This window comes from Lithobates pipiens, unplaced genomic scaffold (genome assembly GCF_037356315.1).
Source record: "Lithobates pipiens isolate NorthernLeopardFrog02 unplaced genomic scaffold, aLitPip1_a1.2 Scaffold_16, whole genome shotgun sequence".
NCBI classification, from domain to species: domain Eukaryota; kingdom Metazoa; phylum Chordata; class Amphibia; order Anura; family Ranidae; genus Lithobates; species Lithobates pipiens.
The window spans coordinates 647,658,147-647,676,722 of record NW_027507748.1 but is presented as its reverse complement, the minus strand read 5'-3'; the positions used below and the strand labels follow the sequence as shown (position 1 = coordinate 647,676,722).

Genomic DNA, 18,576 nt, shown 5'->3' with positions numbered 1-18,576 from the left:
ATAAGACAAAATAACAGAAAGTCAATGCGCATAACTCACCCTCCTAAAGTCAATACTTTGTAGAGCCACCTTTTGCTCCAAGTTGCTTTGGATAAGTCTCTATGACCTTGCCACATTTTACCACTGGGATTTTTGCCCATTCCTCCTTGCAAAACTGCTCCAGCTCCTTCAAGTTTTATGATTTGCGCTTGTGAACAGCAATCTTTAAGTCTGAACACAGATTTTCTATTGGATTGAGGTCTGGGCTTTGACTAGGCCATTCCAACACATTTACATGTTTCCCCTTAAACCACTCAAGTGTTGCTTTAGCAGTGTGTTTAGGGTCATTGTCCTGCTGGAAGGTGAATCTCCGTCCTAGCCTCAAATCACACACAGAGTGGTACAGATTTTGCTCAGGAAAAATCCCCGTATTTAGCACCATTCATATTTCCCTCAACTCTGACCAGTTTCCCAGTCCCGACTGTTGAAAAGCATCCCCACAGCATGATGCTGACACCACTGTGTTTCACTGTGGGGATGGTGTTCTTTGGATGATGTTTTGGGTTTGCGCCAGACATAATGTTTTCTTTGATGGCCAAAAAGTTAAATTTTAGTCTCATCAAACCAGAGCACTTTCCTCCATACATTTTGGTAGTCTCTCACATGCCTTTTTGCAAACTCAAATCATGCCATTTTGTTTTTCTTCTTCTTCTTTTGCTTTCTTCTGGCCACTCTGCCATAAAGCCCAACTCTATGGAGCGTATAGCTTATTGTCGTCCTATGTACAGATACTTTAGTCTCTGCTGTGGAACTCTGCAGCTCCTCCAGGGTTACCTTAGGTCTCTGTGCTGTCTCTCTGATTAATTCACTCCTTGCCCGGTCCATGAGTTTTGGTGTGCGGCCGTCTATTGGCAGGTTTGCTGTTGTGCCATGCTATTTCCATTTGGTTATGACAGATTTGATGGTGTTCCCAGGGATCATCAAAGATTTGGATATTTTTGTATAACCTAACTCTGACTTGTACTTCTCAACAACATTGTCCCTTACTTATTTGGAGAGTTCCTTGGTCTTCATGGCAGTGTTTGGTTAGTGGTGCCTCTTGCTTAGGTGTTGCAGCCTCTGGGGCCTTTCAAAAAGGTGTGTATATGTATTGACAGATCATTTGACACTTAGATTGCACACAGTTGGACATCATTTCACTTAATTATATGACTTCTGAATATAATTGGTTGCACCAGAGATGTTTATGGGCTTCATAACAAAGTGGGTGAATACATACTTAAATACATACGTAAATCATTCATCAAATCATAAATTATCATTTTTTTATTTCTGAAAAATAGTTTTATGTATATATGTTTGTAAATTTACTTCACCAACTAGACTATTGTGTTCTGATCCATCACATATAAATCCGATTTAAAAAAACATTGAACTAAAGGCTGTAATATAACAAAATAGGTAAAAAGCCAAGGGGGTGAATACTTTTGCAAGGCACTGTAACTCATAAGAGAGACACCCCCTTTACCCCTTTCACCAAGCAAAGATAAGAACAGAGCTAGCTTTGGAAGTTTTTATATCCCTTTAAGGCACACGCAGTGTAAAAATATACTTACCTCTAAAAACTAGTTTCAGATTCTTCTGTCAATTTTCTAATCTCATTACAGGACTGAAGGAAATCCAACACTTTTAGACAACCAATTGTTTTATGACTCATTCAGAACTGTGACTCAAAAGCATTGATGCCAGACACAGCTAGGCAAGCAGCATTTTGGGAGGTGGTCAGTAACTACATTTCTCTTGACAAACGGGCAAACGGGCAGTGTTTGCTTTGCATTAGCAACTACCTGTGCAGGAAGTACACATCAATACAGGAAAAATGCATACAGAAACCATTAGGATTATTCATTTATTGTACATCTTTCTCAAAAATCACAAACAACATTGTCCAGGCATGTTGTATATATTTTTTTAAATATATATGTATTTTTTTTTATATCTAAACAGAAAGGTGCACATTGTTACTGAACATTCCATGTTAGTAAGCTTGTATCTATCTTTCTGCATGGTAATCTACAGATGAGGATAAATTCACAGCTTGAAAAGGTGTAGTAACTACAAAACCACAAAGGTTTAGTGCTCTAGATAACAAATATAAATATCTTATTACTTACTACATGGAATACTGCACCCATAACAGCTTATTATTACTGAATGCAAAACACCTATCATGGTGGCATGTTTTGGCGAAAATATGTATCCATTTAGCAACAAATGACACACAGATTTCATGGTTTAGACAGTTAAGCTATTCACTGTTGCAAAAGCTTACCTACCCAGATGTCCAAAAAAGTCTGGCATTAATAATAAAATACGTTGAAACATAACTTAAAATATGGAAGCCAACAGCTACCGGTACCTGTCACTATACAACTTTTCTATAAGAAAATCCAGTACCAGATTAACCTGTTCCCACACGTACAGGGCTTTATAACAGTCAAATCAGCATTGCTTTTCTGCTGGCAATCAGAAATCAGCTTTTATCAGTATAACATAGTCATTGGTGGACAAAACTTTGAAACATGCTTCCAGTTATCAGATTTTTGTTGTAAGGGCTCTTATTTTAAAGTTTCTTCTGTAGTTTACTTTGTGGAGGCTTTAAAATAGGCTTGAAATCTACAGGTGAAATTGTTCAAAAACTACTACAACATAGGATGTTATGGTCACTTACATTTACACAAACCACATTACCATGTTGGTTGTGATCCCTGTGCTTCAATAGATTCATCTACATGTAGGAGATGCCAGTCTATTGCTGATGCAAGCACAGTAGCCATGCTGAGGAATCCTCCCTTTCTTGCATGTTTCCATGCAGAAGCCGTAGTTTCATAAACACACAAAACATTTGCTACATGCCAAGGCCGCTGAAGCAAACTCCTGTAGACATGTTAACTTTCTAATAATCAAATCAGACTGGTCACCTAAATACCAATAGTTTATACTCTAGAACTGAAACTCCAGTTTTCTGAGGTAAAGAGTTACTAGCTGAGCAGTTCTTCCTACACAGACACATCATAATCTAAAAGGTCCTTTGCCTAGCTTAAGATGTGATCACATGTGATCACACTCCCTTGTTGTAGAAAATTATTTTTCGGCAAAATTAAATTGGAAGCACTTTTAAGGTAATTAGCATGGTGACTAATTAAAAAATGACAATGTCTATAAGAACAAGGACAACAGACATTGCAGGCTTTGTTCACTATACTACCAATTAGTTGAAAAATCTTTACAAAGTATTTGCCAACTGTTCATTAAGTTCCCAACACTCTTAAGGTTATAGCACTTCTGTGCATTTGGCAGATATTATGAACACACGCTGGCTTACTGTTATGCTAGTAGGTATGATGTCTAATACTAACTCTGCTTTCTCTGGTCCAGCTGGAATCTGGGTATCTTGTTTGTATCTAATTCCAACCCCCAAAGTCTATGCCAATATCTCCTGCACCTCCTAGTAGAACTGGGAGCAACACCAATTGTAGATGGATAAATCTTCATGCACAGTTAAGAATGAATGCTGTTCACTTAGGAATGGTTGCCTGAAAAATGTTACTCCTTGCATCCTGCTGCAACCATGGTAGGTGCTAGGAACTACCAAAAAGTAGTTAGCAAGGATCCACTGACACTTCTGAAACAGCTGGAAACCAAATCAAGGATTGAAAGAGAAAGATACAGTAAAAAAAAAAAAAAATAGTAAATTCAGAGTTAAATGGTCTCTCAGTGTTACAAAGTCGAAGTTTGTCCTCTCATTATTAGATATAGTAGCATCATAAAAAACACAACTACAACTTTGGAGGTCTGCGGAGAAGACTCTACTCTTGGATACTATTTCTAAGACAGCCAGAAGCTTTGTGCTGGTCCAGAGGATCCACTTACATTTTTGACAGTTAAACTGTTAGAAGCTGATCTGTGATAGTATATTTAAAGGCTGCTCTACCCTACTGCATCATTAAAGGCAAAATAAATAATAGGGTGCAATGTGTTATGTATCCATGACCCCAAGAAGTGCTATTGTTTAGTTTCTTATGCCAAAATAAATATATACTGCATTTTGTTTTCTTGGTGGTAAAGCATTTTTGGTTTATCTTTAAATTACAGCAAAAATTCTACTTTTCAAGAAATTCAGGAATATTTCAACGGAATAGTGTAATGTTCTTTCTTTTCCAGTCAGGTTGGATCCCTAGCTTTGGGGGGGGGGGGGGGGATCCAGCCTCCATCCATGGTCCTGCAACCTCTACATGCCTTAGAGGAAAGCACTTAAGGTCTCCTTTAAACAGTCTGCACAGGAAACTAATATATGACAAAGTTCATATTTAAAACTAACCTTTGTGGCCTGTTCCAAAAGGTTAATACCAATCATAAAAAAGGTGTACTTTAAAACAAGTTAACCTGATATGAAAATATTTTATAACACACAAATACACGTCTTTAGCATACATTCTAATAATGAGAAAGAATTGTAAAAACTTAAAATTGTACAGTAGGCTTGCTGTTATCAAAAATAACCATCTGCATTTAATGCATTTGCGAAAATATTCAAATATTTTAATGGCAATTATGCCTCCCTATGGTCCTGGTATACCTCAAACTGACTCTGTCAAAGCTGCTGACAGGGTTAAAAATGTAAACCAGAGGTGTCTGCATACATCTGCAATAGCTTTCAGTACTCCCTGTCCACCCAAATGCTGAGATGTATATTAGAGCTTTTCCCTTATGAAAACAGCCCAGCGTTCTGGCACAACAAGAAGCTTAGATATGTGTACCTCTAGGCGCTTGCTCTTTATAATGGTCAGCAACTTCTTTGGTTCGAGTTACAGAGTCATTTTTATGACTAGATTTTTGTCAATAGAACCATAGCAGTACAGGTATATTTGTACTTATTATTCATTGTCCCTTTACATAGCACCGATTTGCAAACATTTTGCTAAAGTCCGATGTCAACTTGGAAATTCTCTAGAGATCTTGCTTTTATGGGAAGATGTGGTATAAGCACCGATGTGCATTATCTCATAGAAACCTATCAGCACAGTCTCTCTTACTTGGTTCTCCTTTTTTTTTTAATTAACACCACTTTCTGAGAAATCCAGCATCCAATTAGTGTTCTCTCAAAATGGCAACCAAAGCCAAAGAGGGCCCATTTGACCTGCTGTATAAAACTGTCAAATACTTGCTAATATATACTATAGTGAATGAGAATAATTTCACTTTTTTTATAGTTGCCGGTCTGGGAAGAAACTCTATAATTAAACTGAACACTAAACATGTCTTTTCTACGGGGCTCCTTTCAATCTTCATAGAGATGACAAGCTCTGCCAAACCACGCAGATTCTGTCTGTGTGACACCAGTGGTATAAATCCCTAATTCACTGGATTCTTACTGCTCTATTGTCAAGATCTCCCTGTTATGTCGCGTACACACGATCGGAATTTCCGACGGGTAATGTTCGATGTGAGCTTGTTGTCGGAAAGTCCGACCATGTGTATGCTCCATCAAACATTTTCTGTCGGAATTTCCTCACACAAATATTTGAGAGCAGGTTCTCAAATTTTCCTACAAAATTCAGAGCATGTGTACACAAGTCCGGCACACAAAATTCCACACATGCTTGGAATCAAGCACGAGTGGCGCACTGGCTATTGAACTTCCTTTTCATAGTCCCATTGTACATGCGTCACCGTGTTCTTGGCGTTCGGAATTTCCGACATTTGTGTGACCGTGTGTATGCAAGACAAGTTTGAGCCAACATCCTTCGGAAAAAATCCACCGTTTTGTTGTCGGAATGTGTACACGGCATTAGAGTTCCGTTGTCTGCCATTGGCCTGCTATAAGCCACACTTTCACAATTTTCTGATGGAGGGCTATCTGAGGGACATAAATAAGTATTCAAGAAATTCAATTTGTCATTGTTTACAGAAAACTGAAACATAATTTTGGGCGGACCTGGTCTCTAATATGTGGTTCTAGTTGGTAGTATCATTAGAAGAGGAGTGTGGGAAATAGAACAGTCTAGTTGTGCACACAGTCTAACACATATATGCAGGCACATCATAGAATTTAAGAACACCATTTGGCCGAACGCTACACACTACGGTGTTCCGTGTTCACTGTTTGGCTACACAGTAAACTATATCTGTCAATAACACCAAAGGAACGTACCTGCATAAGGCTTTCTTGGTTGACAAACAAAGATCAAAGTCTACAGACTAAGCAACAAAGACAATGCTAAACAAAGTCACTAGAAAACTGATGTAACCCTATGACACATTACTCTTTTATTGTAGGTGCCCCCCTTCTCTTTGAATTCGTAGGCGTTCTTTTTCGACCTGCAGACGCTCCTTCTCTATGTGAAGCTTCTCAGATTCAAATTTTAAGAGCTGAAGCCTCTCCTTTTCTAGCTGCAGGTGCTCTCTTTCCAGTTTTAATTTTTCTGCTTCTATGTCCAAGGGCTGCAAAACATTTTTTTCTGCTGAAGCAAAATCATTCTCCATGTTGGCTTTCTCAGCGTGCATGACTTGGAGCCTCAGCTTTTCTCTTTCAATTTGCAGACGCTCTTTTTCAACCTGTAGTCTCTCATGCTCCATGTCTAAGTGTCTCAAACGCTCTCTTTCAATTTGAAGTCTTTCTTTTTCCACTTGGAGCCTTTCAGCTTCAATGCTTAATCGTTGTCGTTCTAGCTCTAGCTTCTGCTTCTCTAGTGTTATGAGGAGGTGGGAATCTTTGTATGGGATTCTGGCTATAGAACTCAGGGTGCCAAACTCCTCAATTCTGGGAAATTCCTCTGGAAGATCATTCTCTTCTCTAGAGTCAGGTAAGACCGCAGACAACATTTCATCCTCTTCCATCTCAAACTATATGTGAAACACAGAAAAATAGTTTATACAGAAAAGTGCAAAATTTTATAAAAAACATAGTATCCACGTTTCACTATGATAGGCCTCCAGTATCAACATAAAATGTGTTGAGAAATATCCTTATCCTTTATTATTTGTGTGCCTGATCTGCAATTTGCCTAAGGATGTAATGTTAAAGTTAAAGCTGAACTCCAGCCTTACCTTCAGTCTTGCACTGTTGTACAGGGTCTTCTCCTATACTGAAACTGCTTAATTCACTGCACAGTGTGAGCTTCTCCAAGTGTGTATTAGAAGCCACAGCAAGTTAGATATAGCCCACCTCATTTCCTGGCTGGAGGATGTCCAGCGTCATCTCACCATTTCTTCCCCACTCTTAAACTAGAAAAATTTGGTTAGAAAACTTTTGTTTCAGGAATGTTTTTTCGATTTTGTAATCCATAGTGGGGTCCAATTGACATTTGTTTTCGACTGCAGTGATGATAAAATTTGAAACAACAGAATGGTAAGTTGTTTTTTAACAAGTTTCTAACAGTAAATGTGGTTTTCATTCTGAAAATTACATTAATTCCAAAACAAATGTAAAAGGCAAACAACATTTTGAGCATTTTTGAACAACACTCATCCCGTCAGTGAATGTAATGTAATGTAATGATAATATGAATATTTGTATGATGGTTCGTAAATATACTAATATATTGGCCAGCTTTAAGCCTAGTGCACAGAATTCGTTTTTTTTTTTCGTTCAACCCAGCGGGCTGAACGAAAAAAAATAGGATTTTTGTACTCACCGTAAAATCCTTTTCTCTGAGGTTCATTGACGGACACAGCTCCTTTAAATCTTGACCATAGGGTTTTCACGCCACCTTCAGGAGAGGACTAGGCAGAACATGTAATACATGTGAAAACAACAGAACTGTACAGTTCCACCCAGGGGGCAGTCCCTCTGGCTATAACCCCTCAGCCTGCTTCCTGCAGCTCAGTATGTCAACAAGCAGTATAATGTAAAATATAAGGAGGGGTGGGTGCTGTGTCCGTCAATGAACTTCAGAGAAAAGGATTTTACAGTGAGTACAAAAATCCTATTTTCTCTTTCGTTCAACACAGCACCTTTAAATCTTGACCGTAGGGACGTCCCCAAGTAGTGTTAGAACGAGGGGTGGAAACAGCAAACACCCACAGCCAGAGGCGCTCCTCAACTGAGGAGTTGCCATCTGAAACGACCGCATCAGAACTTGCGGCCAACGTATGCATCAGAATGCGTTTACAACCAAAATGCAACTTCTCTAACAGGAAGAAAGAGAGTGAATTGCAACAATTACATGGCCTCCTGCAAAACTTTGTGGCCAAAACAAGCATCTGAAGATGCGCTTACATCAACTTTGTAGAACTTTGTGAAAGTGTGAATGGACGACCAAGTCGCCGCCTTACACACCTGGGAGAAAGACGCTTGATGTCGGAAAGCCCAGGAGGTCCCAATTGCCCTGGTGGAATGAGCCGTGACGGGAAAGGGGGTCACCTGCCCCTTCAAGGCGTAAGCCTGGATCACGATCTGTCTGATCCACCGTGAAATGGTGGTCGACGAGACCGCCAGCCCCTTTTTCTGACCAGCTACCGAAAAAAACAGAGAGTCTGACTTCTGGAAGGGAGCTGTGGCAGACAGATATACCCTTAGGGCCCGGACCACGTCCAGGGAATGGAGGACCACCTCCTTAGGATGTGTCGGCTTAGGACACAGGGATGGTAGCACAATCTCCTCATTGAGAGGAAAAGCTGAAACCACCTTTGGAAGAAAAGAAGGTTCCGGACGCAGCACCACCTTATCCTTGTGGAAAACCAGATATGGCGACTTGCAAGACAAGGCCGCCAACTCAGAAACCCTCCTGGCAGATGTAATAGCCACTAGAAAGACTACTTTCTGAGAAAGAGTCAATAAGGGCATTTCCTTTCCCTTCTTAAATGGTGGTTTCTGAAGCGCCGATAGCACCAGGTTCAGATCCCACTGATGTAGGGGTAGTCACACCGGGGGGACTACATGCCGAACCCCTTGCACAAAGGTGCTCACCAATGAGTGAGACGCCAGGGTTCATTGGAAAAAGACAGCCAAGGCTGATATCTGTTCCTTGATGGTGCTTAAAGCCAGTTTCTGGTCCACTCCTCGCTGTATGAACACACATGGAGAAATAAGCCTTCCACGTACGATGGTATATCTTTCGAGAAGAAGATTTTTGTGTCCTCAGCATAGTGGAGATTACCGAGTCCGACAGACCTCGGTTCCTTAGCACCTGGCTTTCAACAGCCATGCCGTTAAAACCAGTGACAGTAAAGCAGGAAGGAGTATCGGACCTTGTGACAGAAGGTCTTCTCGCATCGGCAGCCGCCAAGGAGCATCCGCCACCAGGCGTACTCGGTCAGCGTACCAGGTATGTTGGGGCCAATCTGGGGCAATCAGTATCACTGCGAAGCAGATGTGGCAACAGTTTGAGTGAAGGGAGGGAGTAAATCCGCCGGTATTGCTCCTATGGAGCCACCAACACGTCTGACGCGTCCGCCCAAGGGTCAATTGAGCCGAGAGGCCCGGAGATCCACATCTGGTGTGCCCCACCGCAGGCAAAGAAGCCTGAACACTTTCAGATGCAACGACCATTCTCCTGGGTCCAGCATCTGGTCACTTAAGTAGTCCAGCTGCCAGTTTTCTACTACCGGGATGTATATGGCCGACAGGGCTGGTACATGTCGCCAAGCTCCTTGTTCCTTCTTGATGGTTGACATATGCCACCGCCGTGGCATTGTCTGACTGGATACTGATTGGACGCCCTCGTAGCCTCATTGACCACATGGAGAGACATAGCCTGATTGCTCGAACCTCAAGCACATTGATTGGCAACTGGGATTCCTCCCGCGACCAGAGGCCCTGGGTCGACTGTACCCCCAGCACTCCACCCCAGCCATTCAGGCTGGTGTCCGTTGTGATCACCATCCAATGAAGAGGCAAGAACGATTTTCTGGACCGAAGGGCTGGAGATCTCAGCCCCCAGAGAAGAGAGTCCCTGACTAATTGGTTCACCCAAATCTGCCGATCCAGGGATAACGGAGATTTGTCCCATTTGGACAGTATCTCCCTCTGCAAGACTCTGGTGTAAAATTTTGGCATACGGTTTCCCGCCTCAAAGGACGCTACCATGAGGCCCACAACTTGCATGCAGAAACGCAGCGACAGCCACCTGCGGTTCATCAACAACTTCCCTACGGCTAGGAGAGTCTGCAGTTTGTCTGAAGGGAGAAACACTCTTGCTTCCACGGAGTCAGCACCAGTACCAACTTCTTGAGGTTCAACACCCACTCAAACTCTTGTAGAGTTTGCATGGTGAGCTCCACATCCTCCCTTAATTCTGAGGAAGCTGCCCTCAGAAGGAGGTCGTCTAGGTAACCCACAATTGCGATCCCACGTTTTCGCAGCGACACCTAAATTGGAGCCAATACTTTGGTAAAGACTTGGGGTGCTGATGCCAGACCAAAGGGGAGAGCCATAAACTGCTAGTGCTCTTCCCCTACTGCAAACCGCAGAAACCTCTGATGCCTGAGGCATATAGGTATATGCAAGTACGCGTCCTGGATATCCAGAGACGCCAGGAAGTCCCCCTGATGGAGTGCAGCGGCTACGGAGCGAACTAATTCCATTCTGAACCTTGTACTTTCACAAAGCAGTTGAGGGCCCTTGGGTCCAGAATTGGACCTACCCCTTCCTTTTTGGGGACTACAAACAGATTGGAGTTGAATCCCTGAAACCTTTCCAGCTTTGGAACAGGTACTATCACCCCGCAATTGAGCAGATCCCTTATTGCCCCAAACAGGGCCTCCCGGCAAGCCGGGAGTAAAGGTATGCTGGAGGGAAAAATCTGTTTGGTGGCCAAGAGAGGAACTCTATCTTGTAGCCCAATGAAATCAGTTCGCAGACCCATTGGTCGGACAGCCGAGAGGCCCACCGAGCTGCAAACTCCCAAAGGCGAGAATAATTTGATTACTGAGGAATGAACACAATGGCCCAAGATGGTTATAACATTTTTGCATAAGGTTAGATGGTGCACATTGTTGAGGATCCGGGTTGTGGCAATTGGTCGGGTCAGAGGGAGGGGGGTGGGGGTAATTTGAACTATGTTAGTTACCAATGGTTGGGCCCTGAGTGGCCAATTTCGGGGTGGGTATGTTGTCCACCCGGGGAAATGTTTCACACATTGTTGTGTTTGTGTATGTCTTTGTGAAAAACTCAATAAAAAGAATAAAAAAACTCCCGCAGGCGACCCCCCCACCCGAGTGTCGGGCGGGGGCAAACCTTCATGCAGTAGTACTTTTACTCACAGGCTTGCTGGGCCTGCGAGACCAGGGGCGCTTTTGTCCCTCAGCAGTCGCCCTGTTGGACTAGGAGCGCTTACCTGAGGCGGACGAAAAAGCCTCTTTTGAGCAGAAAAGGAGGGCCCTTGCCTGCGGCGTGGCTCCTTAACCTTCTTGGACTGTGGGAGCAACGTGCTCTTCCCACCTGTGACATTTTTAATAATGTCATCCAGCGAAAGCTGCAAATAGCCGCTCACCAAGGAAGGGCAAAACCGTCAGAGCTTTTTTAGATGCCTGTTCCGCAGACCAGCATTTCAGCCAGATCAGGTGCCTTAGCACCACTGCTGATAGCGATGCTTTGGAGAGCAGGGGAAGTGTATCCAGGGCAGCATCATAGACATACTTGAGGCCATGCACCAGCTGGTCTGCTAGTTCTACGCAGAATGGAGGAGACTGTTGCTTCTCCAGCTCACGGTTTTGCCCACGCAGTAAGAGTCTGCGACACCAATGCCATGGCCAATACTGGTCGTAGCGCTGACCCCACTACCGTAAACATTGACCGGGCCACTGTCTCCGCTCTCTTGTCGGTAGGGTCCTTAAATGCAGGAGCCCCTTCTACCGGAATCGTGGTTACTTTATTTAACCTGGATACTGGGAGGGGTCAACGACCGGGGGAGGCAACCATTTTTTAAGGAGGCTCTCTTCAAAGAGGTAACGCACCGCCATCCTTTTTGGAACTAAAAAGGTCTGCTGCAGGCTTTCCCATTCCTTGTATATGAACTTATCAAAATAAGTCAGATATGGAAACACTTTAGGTGAACGGGCCGGTTTACGGGACCCAAAATGGACCAACACCTCAGCAGGGGATCCTGCTGCATCCTGTATTTTCAGGGTATCCTGCACAGTGGTGATAAGTGCTCCAACTAGCGTTTTTTTCCTGCGCTGACCCAGACACGGAATCCTCCTCACTGTCCGAACGGTCCTGGTCAGCATCCTCTGACACAGAACAGGGGCCGCCAGTCACCGCGGGGCCCGAGTCTGAAACAGAGCTCTCCCCGGAGGACGGGGGGCAGGGGGCGTTTTTTACCCCCCTTGCACCCGCACGCTGCCTCCACCCTGGCAACAAATGTTTGCAGGCCCGCCGACAAAGTGTCCACAGGCACTGCATTATTTGCAGGCAAGCCAGTTGCAATTGCAGGGAGATCTGGGGAAGAAACGCCAGCTTCTGACGCCATGCTGACCCACCCTGTCTGCCACCCTTGGGGACTTAGGACAAGGTGCTCAATCCCACCCTCCTAGCTGCTAACAGACTGAGGGGCCCCTCCGCAGGACTCGCCACCCTGACCGAGTGTTGCACCGTGCTGTCGCTGATCGCTGTGTCAGTCACAAGTGTCCAGGAGTAAAAACCGCACTGTTCTGAGGTACAGGAACCAGCGCTGGGTAGAAAAACCACGCTGTGGCTACAGGAAAATGGCTGCCGGCCTTTCTTGTATAGGAAAAAACACTAGGAAAATGGCTGCCAGACTTCGAGAAAATGGCGGCGGCCACTGCTATGGCGGTAGCACATGCAGAGCCCGCAGACCCCAGCAGAGAGACAGATGACAGCACATGGACACGGACAGTCAGCGCAGCCCCCAGCTAAGGGTCAGAGCCCCCCCGTAGGACCCCCGGCCTAGGTATATACACCGCACCACAGCCCAGCCATGCAGCCTCCCCCTCGGGGGAGTGAGAACATAAGGACAGGGAGAGAGGAAAGGGAGAAGAGGGATCCCCTAATCGACCTCCCAGGGAATGGCCAGCTGCTCTGTCCTTCCGAGACAGGGAGAGCTGTACTAACCGTCCGGACAAGCTGAAGGCATCCCATCACAGACCCAAAGCTGAGCAGTACGGGGTGGCTGCTGGCCATGGCACACTTTGACAAAGACATCCATAGTCTGATCATATGTGTGCCCCGGAGCATGTAGCTCACCGGCCGCCCCTGGAGCCTGAGGGGCATGTAGTCGCCAACCAAGCGCATAGCTAGGGCCTGCTCACACTCGATGGCTGGGCTGGGGAGACTACAAGGATCTATATTTATCCAGCCTGTCACCCAGCCGGCTGTTGATAGCAGATCACAGGATCAATATCTTGCGCAAAAATTCCAGAAAAGAAATCCCCAGGACCGATGGTCCCGGCAGGGAGCCTAGGTCCTTCTTCTTCACTAGACAGAAAAACTGAGCTGCAGGAAGCAGGCTGAGGGGTTATAGCCAGAGGGAACGCCCCCTGGGCGGAACTGCACAGTTCTGTTGTTTTCATATGTATTACATGTTCTGCCTAGTCCTCTCCTGAAGGTGGCGTGATAACCCTACGATCAAAATTTAAAGGAGCTGTGTCCATCAATGAACGAAAGAGAAAAATGAAGAGCTCGAGATGAGCCGCTGTATTAACAATTCAATGTTAGTATAGCGTTCTCCCTGCTAAACTATTGTGTTCTGGCAGGGGGACAGCTTCCCTGCCAGAACACACCAGTCAGCACTCTCAGCCAATAGCTAGCTTCTGTTGGATCAGCTGCCGTACACATGGGCCTAATGTTGGCCGGTTTCTATTGAGCTGGCCGATGTCACCCGATATTCGGTCCTTTACCGTCCCTGACCTGCCCTCTTCATTCATTGGATTTCACTTCTTTCAATCACATATGCACATGTGGGCATTAACCAGTGCAGTCTGAAAGCAAATGCAGCATGTCGAGGAATGCCCACTCCTCCAAGCTGATGTCCACACATCAAGACATTTTTATATTTGCATAACTCCTCCCAAGAGTCAGCCCACTGCTTGCATCAGGACCAAGGGCTGTTCAGATGAGTACTTTGGCGGGGAGCTGTAGCAAATTCAGAAAACTATGTATAAAAACTTGTATAACTTTATAAAAATATAAAAAACTTAGGGTCCTTTCACATGGGCGGTCCCTCTGGCAGACTCTGCTTTGAGATAGATCAGATGAAAACGGACCACTTGTCCATTTTCATCCGATCTGATCTACCAGATGGATGGAAAATAGGGTCTCCATCCTTCTGGATTTCACAGACAGGATCAGATTGGATAGCAGCGGGTGTCAGCGGACATATCACCGCTGACATCTGCCACTCCATATGAGTTAATGAAGGCTCCAATCAGGTCCGCCTGAAAAAAATTTAAAGACAGACCTGATCGGAAAGCCTGTGTGAAATGGGCCCAAGCTGAAGAATGCAAATGCACAGATACCAGTTTTAGGATAAGAACCCTAATGTTTTGATGGTTTATCAGATTTCTTGAGGTCCAAAAATGCTAGAAAACTTTTTTCTAGTTTAGGTAGGACAGCATATATAGTGCAGCAGTCAAGTACAGGGGTCAGAACTATCTAATGCACAGAAGAGTTTGCAGGTGGATGTCCACTCAGTTTCTGTAGACGGATAGGGTTTGCTCCGCTCTATGGGCAGGCGGGTGTAAATGGATTCTGCTGTCTGTTTACATCTGACTGCTCTTTGATCTAATTACCCTAGACAGAGGGAGATGGATCCACTTTAGTTTAATTTTAGGTGACCGGATTGGATCAGAGGTAGGTGAGTGTAAAGAGACACAAGTCCGTGTACACCAGCTGGTTCATAGGGGTGAATGGACTGTCAAAATCAGGTCCACCTGAAAAACTGACAAGTGGACCTGATCGGAATGGTCGTATGAAAGGGTCCAAAATGTTTGATGATCAGTGGTGAGTCAGTGATGTTTTTTCTCCAAAACACTGGTGGTCAGTATGCCCTATGTATCTCCTTGCTGCTCAGTGTACTCCTCTTTTGTTGGTGGTCAGTGGGAGCAGTGTTTCGTACATTAAGGATTCGCATGGAAGCAATGAGCGGCAGAAGAGGAAGGGGCGGGATCTCAAATGTAAACACTGGCACTGGCCACCCGTGTGTGTTCTTTGCAGGGCCATTAAAAAATGGAGCTCCAAAAACATTAGTCTGCTTCTCCACTGTTTTTAACTTTATGGCAGTATTGAGGTGGTTAAGCCACAGTTTATGTAATGTGTAACAACCTACTGTATCTAGATTCTCTTTCTTGCTATTTGCTAGATGACATTTAGCACCATGTTGGAGTTATGCTGGAGCTGCACACCTGACCTTTACAACCTGTACAGCTTGTACTCTAGTATCTGTCCCTCATCTTATCTTTAGAATCCACAGCTTCTAGTTTGACTCCGATCCGAAATGAAGTTTTTAGTTTATGCTTTCTGCCTGCTCTGACTTTCTAATTGCTCTTCGACTATGGTTGTTTGAAGACAGCATGCCAAACAGTGCAAAAGTAAGTGCCTCACTGACAGCTTTTTGCTACCAGTAGGTAATAGAGAGGATCCAACTAATTTCCTGACAGTTTGATCCAGTCATATATACTGCAGGCAACCAGTTTTCCGGGACCCTGAAGCCTCTAACTCATTATCTCAGCCTGCTAGAGGTTAACCAGAGTGGCATTTTTTCAGAGATTTAGAATTATGTATGCCTGCCTAGGTCAGCTTTGGTCTATACTGGGAACTTTTACATCATTAACTTCACCTGCTTTGGTGGCTCTTGCGCCATCTCTGAAAGCTGCTCTGTTCTACAAAATCCACCAACCTTACACGTTAAATGAAGTCTTAGCCCTTGTACACACGGTCGGATATTCTGACAACAAAATCTGTCAGATTTTTTCCGAAACTGGTGTTATGACAGGACTACGTTGCGGCTAGTAGCCAATAGCTTTGGTCTCGTAATTTGATCTGAGCATGCGTGGCACTTTGTCCGATCGGAATTCTCTACAAACGATCGGACAAAGTCCGATCAGATCATGTTGTCGGAAAATTTTATATTCAGCTCTCAAACTTTGTTGGTTGGACATTCCGACGGAAAAAGTTAGATGGAGCCCCCACATGGTTGGTTTATCCGACAACACGGTCCAATTGGACATTTTCCGTCGGAATGTCCGACCGTGTGTACAAGGGCTAAAAGCCAGTTGTGGTAGCACTAAAGAGTATGTTTGACAATGCCTGTAGATAGTAGTAAGGAGTACAGTTGGCCTCTTGTTAAACTGAACAAATACATGATAAACTACCACATATTTTGCATATTAGATACTTAAAAGTGTTACTAAATCCAGGACCTTGCATTTACTATATCTGGTCTCCCACAGTATACAGAACATGGAAATGCAATTATTTTAGTAAATATAAACTGCTAAATACCTTTTCTCACCAGCAGTATATAGCAGTCTTGTGATTTCTATTAGTGTACAGGCGAGCACTGGTTAAAGCCTGTCCTATGAAGCTGCATGACCCTTGAACCTCTGTCTGGACAGTGCTGATTGGCCCTGTGTTGATCACATGCACCCTCCCAAAAAAAAAAACTAGCAATAAACATCAAACTGAGCATGTGCAGAGTGCCCCCAAAGCTCTGTTCTATCAGCAGATGAATTGGGAACAGTAAAAGGGGAGGATCAAAGAAGACAGGATCAAACAACCTATTTAACACAATGCAGAGGGTTCACCTCTTAGGATCCGCAGTGAGTATAACAAGCATGATTTACTACATATACAGACTGATTTAACTGTTGTAAGTTTAGTAACACTTTAACATGCATTAATTAAAGTCAAAAGTATACTTTGTTTCTGTACGACATAACTGATCTTTTTCTTCAATAAAATGTTTTAATAAAAAAAAAAAAAAAAAAAAGTCAAAAGTAAATTAACCTAATTGATATTGTTTAAATAGAAAAAACAAATAATTAAAGGGGTTGTAAAGGTAAACATTTTTTCACCTTAATGCATTCTATGCATTAAGGTGAAAAAAGATCTGACAGTGCCGGCCCCCCCAGCCCCCCTGTTTTACTTACCTGACCCCTCGAAAGTCCCGTGCTCGCCCCCGATGTCCTCCACGCTGCTCAGCCTGGCTGTTGATTGGCTGGAGTGGATGGATTGAAAGCATCACAGCTATTGGCTCACGCTGCTGTCAATCACATCCAATGACGCGGCACACAGGGGGGCAGGGCCGAGTGATACAGTGAGTGGCTATAGCCGCCGGCTGTATCACGGGAGTGTGCTCGCAAGTGCTTCTCATCATGCGAGGGAGCTCTTGCGGGGGGAAGCAGAGACAGCCGCCGAGGGACCCCGGAAGAGCAGGTTCAGGGCCACTCTGTGCAAAACGAGCTGCACAGTGGAGGTAAGTATAACATGTTTGTTATTTAAAAAAAATATATTCTCTTTACAACCCCTTGAAGGACATCCAATGGCCAAACGACCCTGGTATTTACATCTCCAGCAATCAACATCTGATCTTCATCACATTTGTTCTTGTATATGCAGCCATTAGAAGCCTATAAAGCTATAGAAGTGTGTGCCCCTTTCTGATAATGTGCATCAATAATAGTTCCATTCCTCTATAGAGCTGAACAGGGTCTATCATTCCTATGGGAACTAACACCAACATGTAGGTGGTGAACTGCACCTCTAGGACACAGCTTATAGATCAACCGAAGCCCTGAAGCCAGCTGTCATGATTTCAGCAGAAAATGCAGGTAACCCTACATAGATCCATTAACAAAGGTATGTTATTTCTCGAGTGTGTTACTTTAGGTGCTGAAAACATATTGAGACCACACAATACAAAGGCTCCTACTGCTGACATCATTCTGAAAAAAAAAAAAGTTACTTGGCTATTTCTGACTTCAATAAATTCAGGTCACAGTCCCACAATGGGTATGCAGATCAGCAGACTGCATACTGAGTGAAGCCAGAACTCATGATCTGTAAAACTATTTTGTGTCAATGGTTTACGCTAGTTTTTTTTTTTTGTGCGGTTTGTAGAAAAGCTCTACAGTCCATTTAAAGTGGTTTCCTATGAGACACGTTCATACCTATGCGTTTTTTCAGGCGCCAGATTTTTGGAAAGGGTCAGGGACCTTTTCCTGCAGTAGATTGCATTTTGTGTGTGATAGATTCAATGGACCCGCTATTTTTCCATTAGTTTTTTTTCTTCTTAACAAACTGTGAATATCTAGCTGTTAAAGAGCAGATGAGTCATCAGCTGTTAGCAGGGTTCCAGCAAAGAAAAAAATAAGAAGAAAAATGGCACGGGTCCCCCCTCAATCCATACCAGGCCTTTCAGGTCTGGTACAGAATTTGAGGGAAACCCCACACCAAAATGTTTTATTTAAATGGCGTGCACACCCCCACAATCCATACTAGACCCTTATCTGGGCATGCAGGCCGGTGTCCTATCATATATGGTCCCCCATCGGATAGTGTCCGCTGTGTACTGCGTATGCGCAGTACACAGCACACACAGATTCCGAAAATAGCCGAGGATGAACAGCGCCTGCGCC

General features: G+C 44.1%; 1 protein-coding gene across 3 annotated transcripts in view; it reads right to left on the bottom strand.

The window, feature by feature from the left end:
• Window positions 1–1,874: 1,874 nt before the first annotated feature.
• The window catches only part of MSANTD4 (Myb/SANT DNA binding domain containing 4 with coiled-coils), a 52,798-nt gene continuing 36,096 nt past the window's right edge, over window positions 1,875–18,576 (bottom strand). For all 3 annotated transcript variants that reach the window (XM_077484344.1, XM_077484343.1, XM_077484342.1), the window contains one exon: window positions 1,875–6,885. In XM_077484344.1, the coding sequence (XP_077340470.1) occupies window positions 6,310–6,885 (576 nt within the window). In that variant the 3' untranslated portion in view covers window positions 1,875–6,309. The remainder of the gene's footprint in view (window positions 6,886–18,576) is intronic.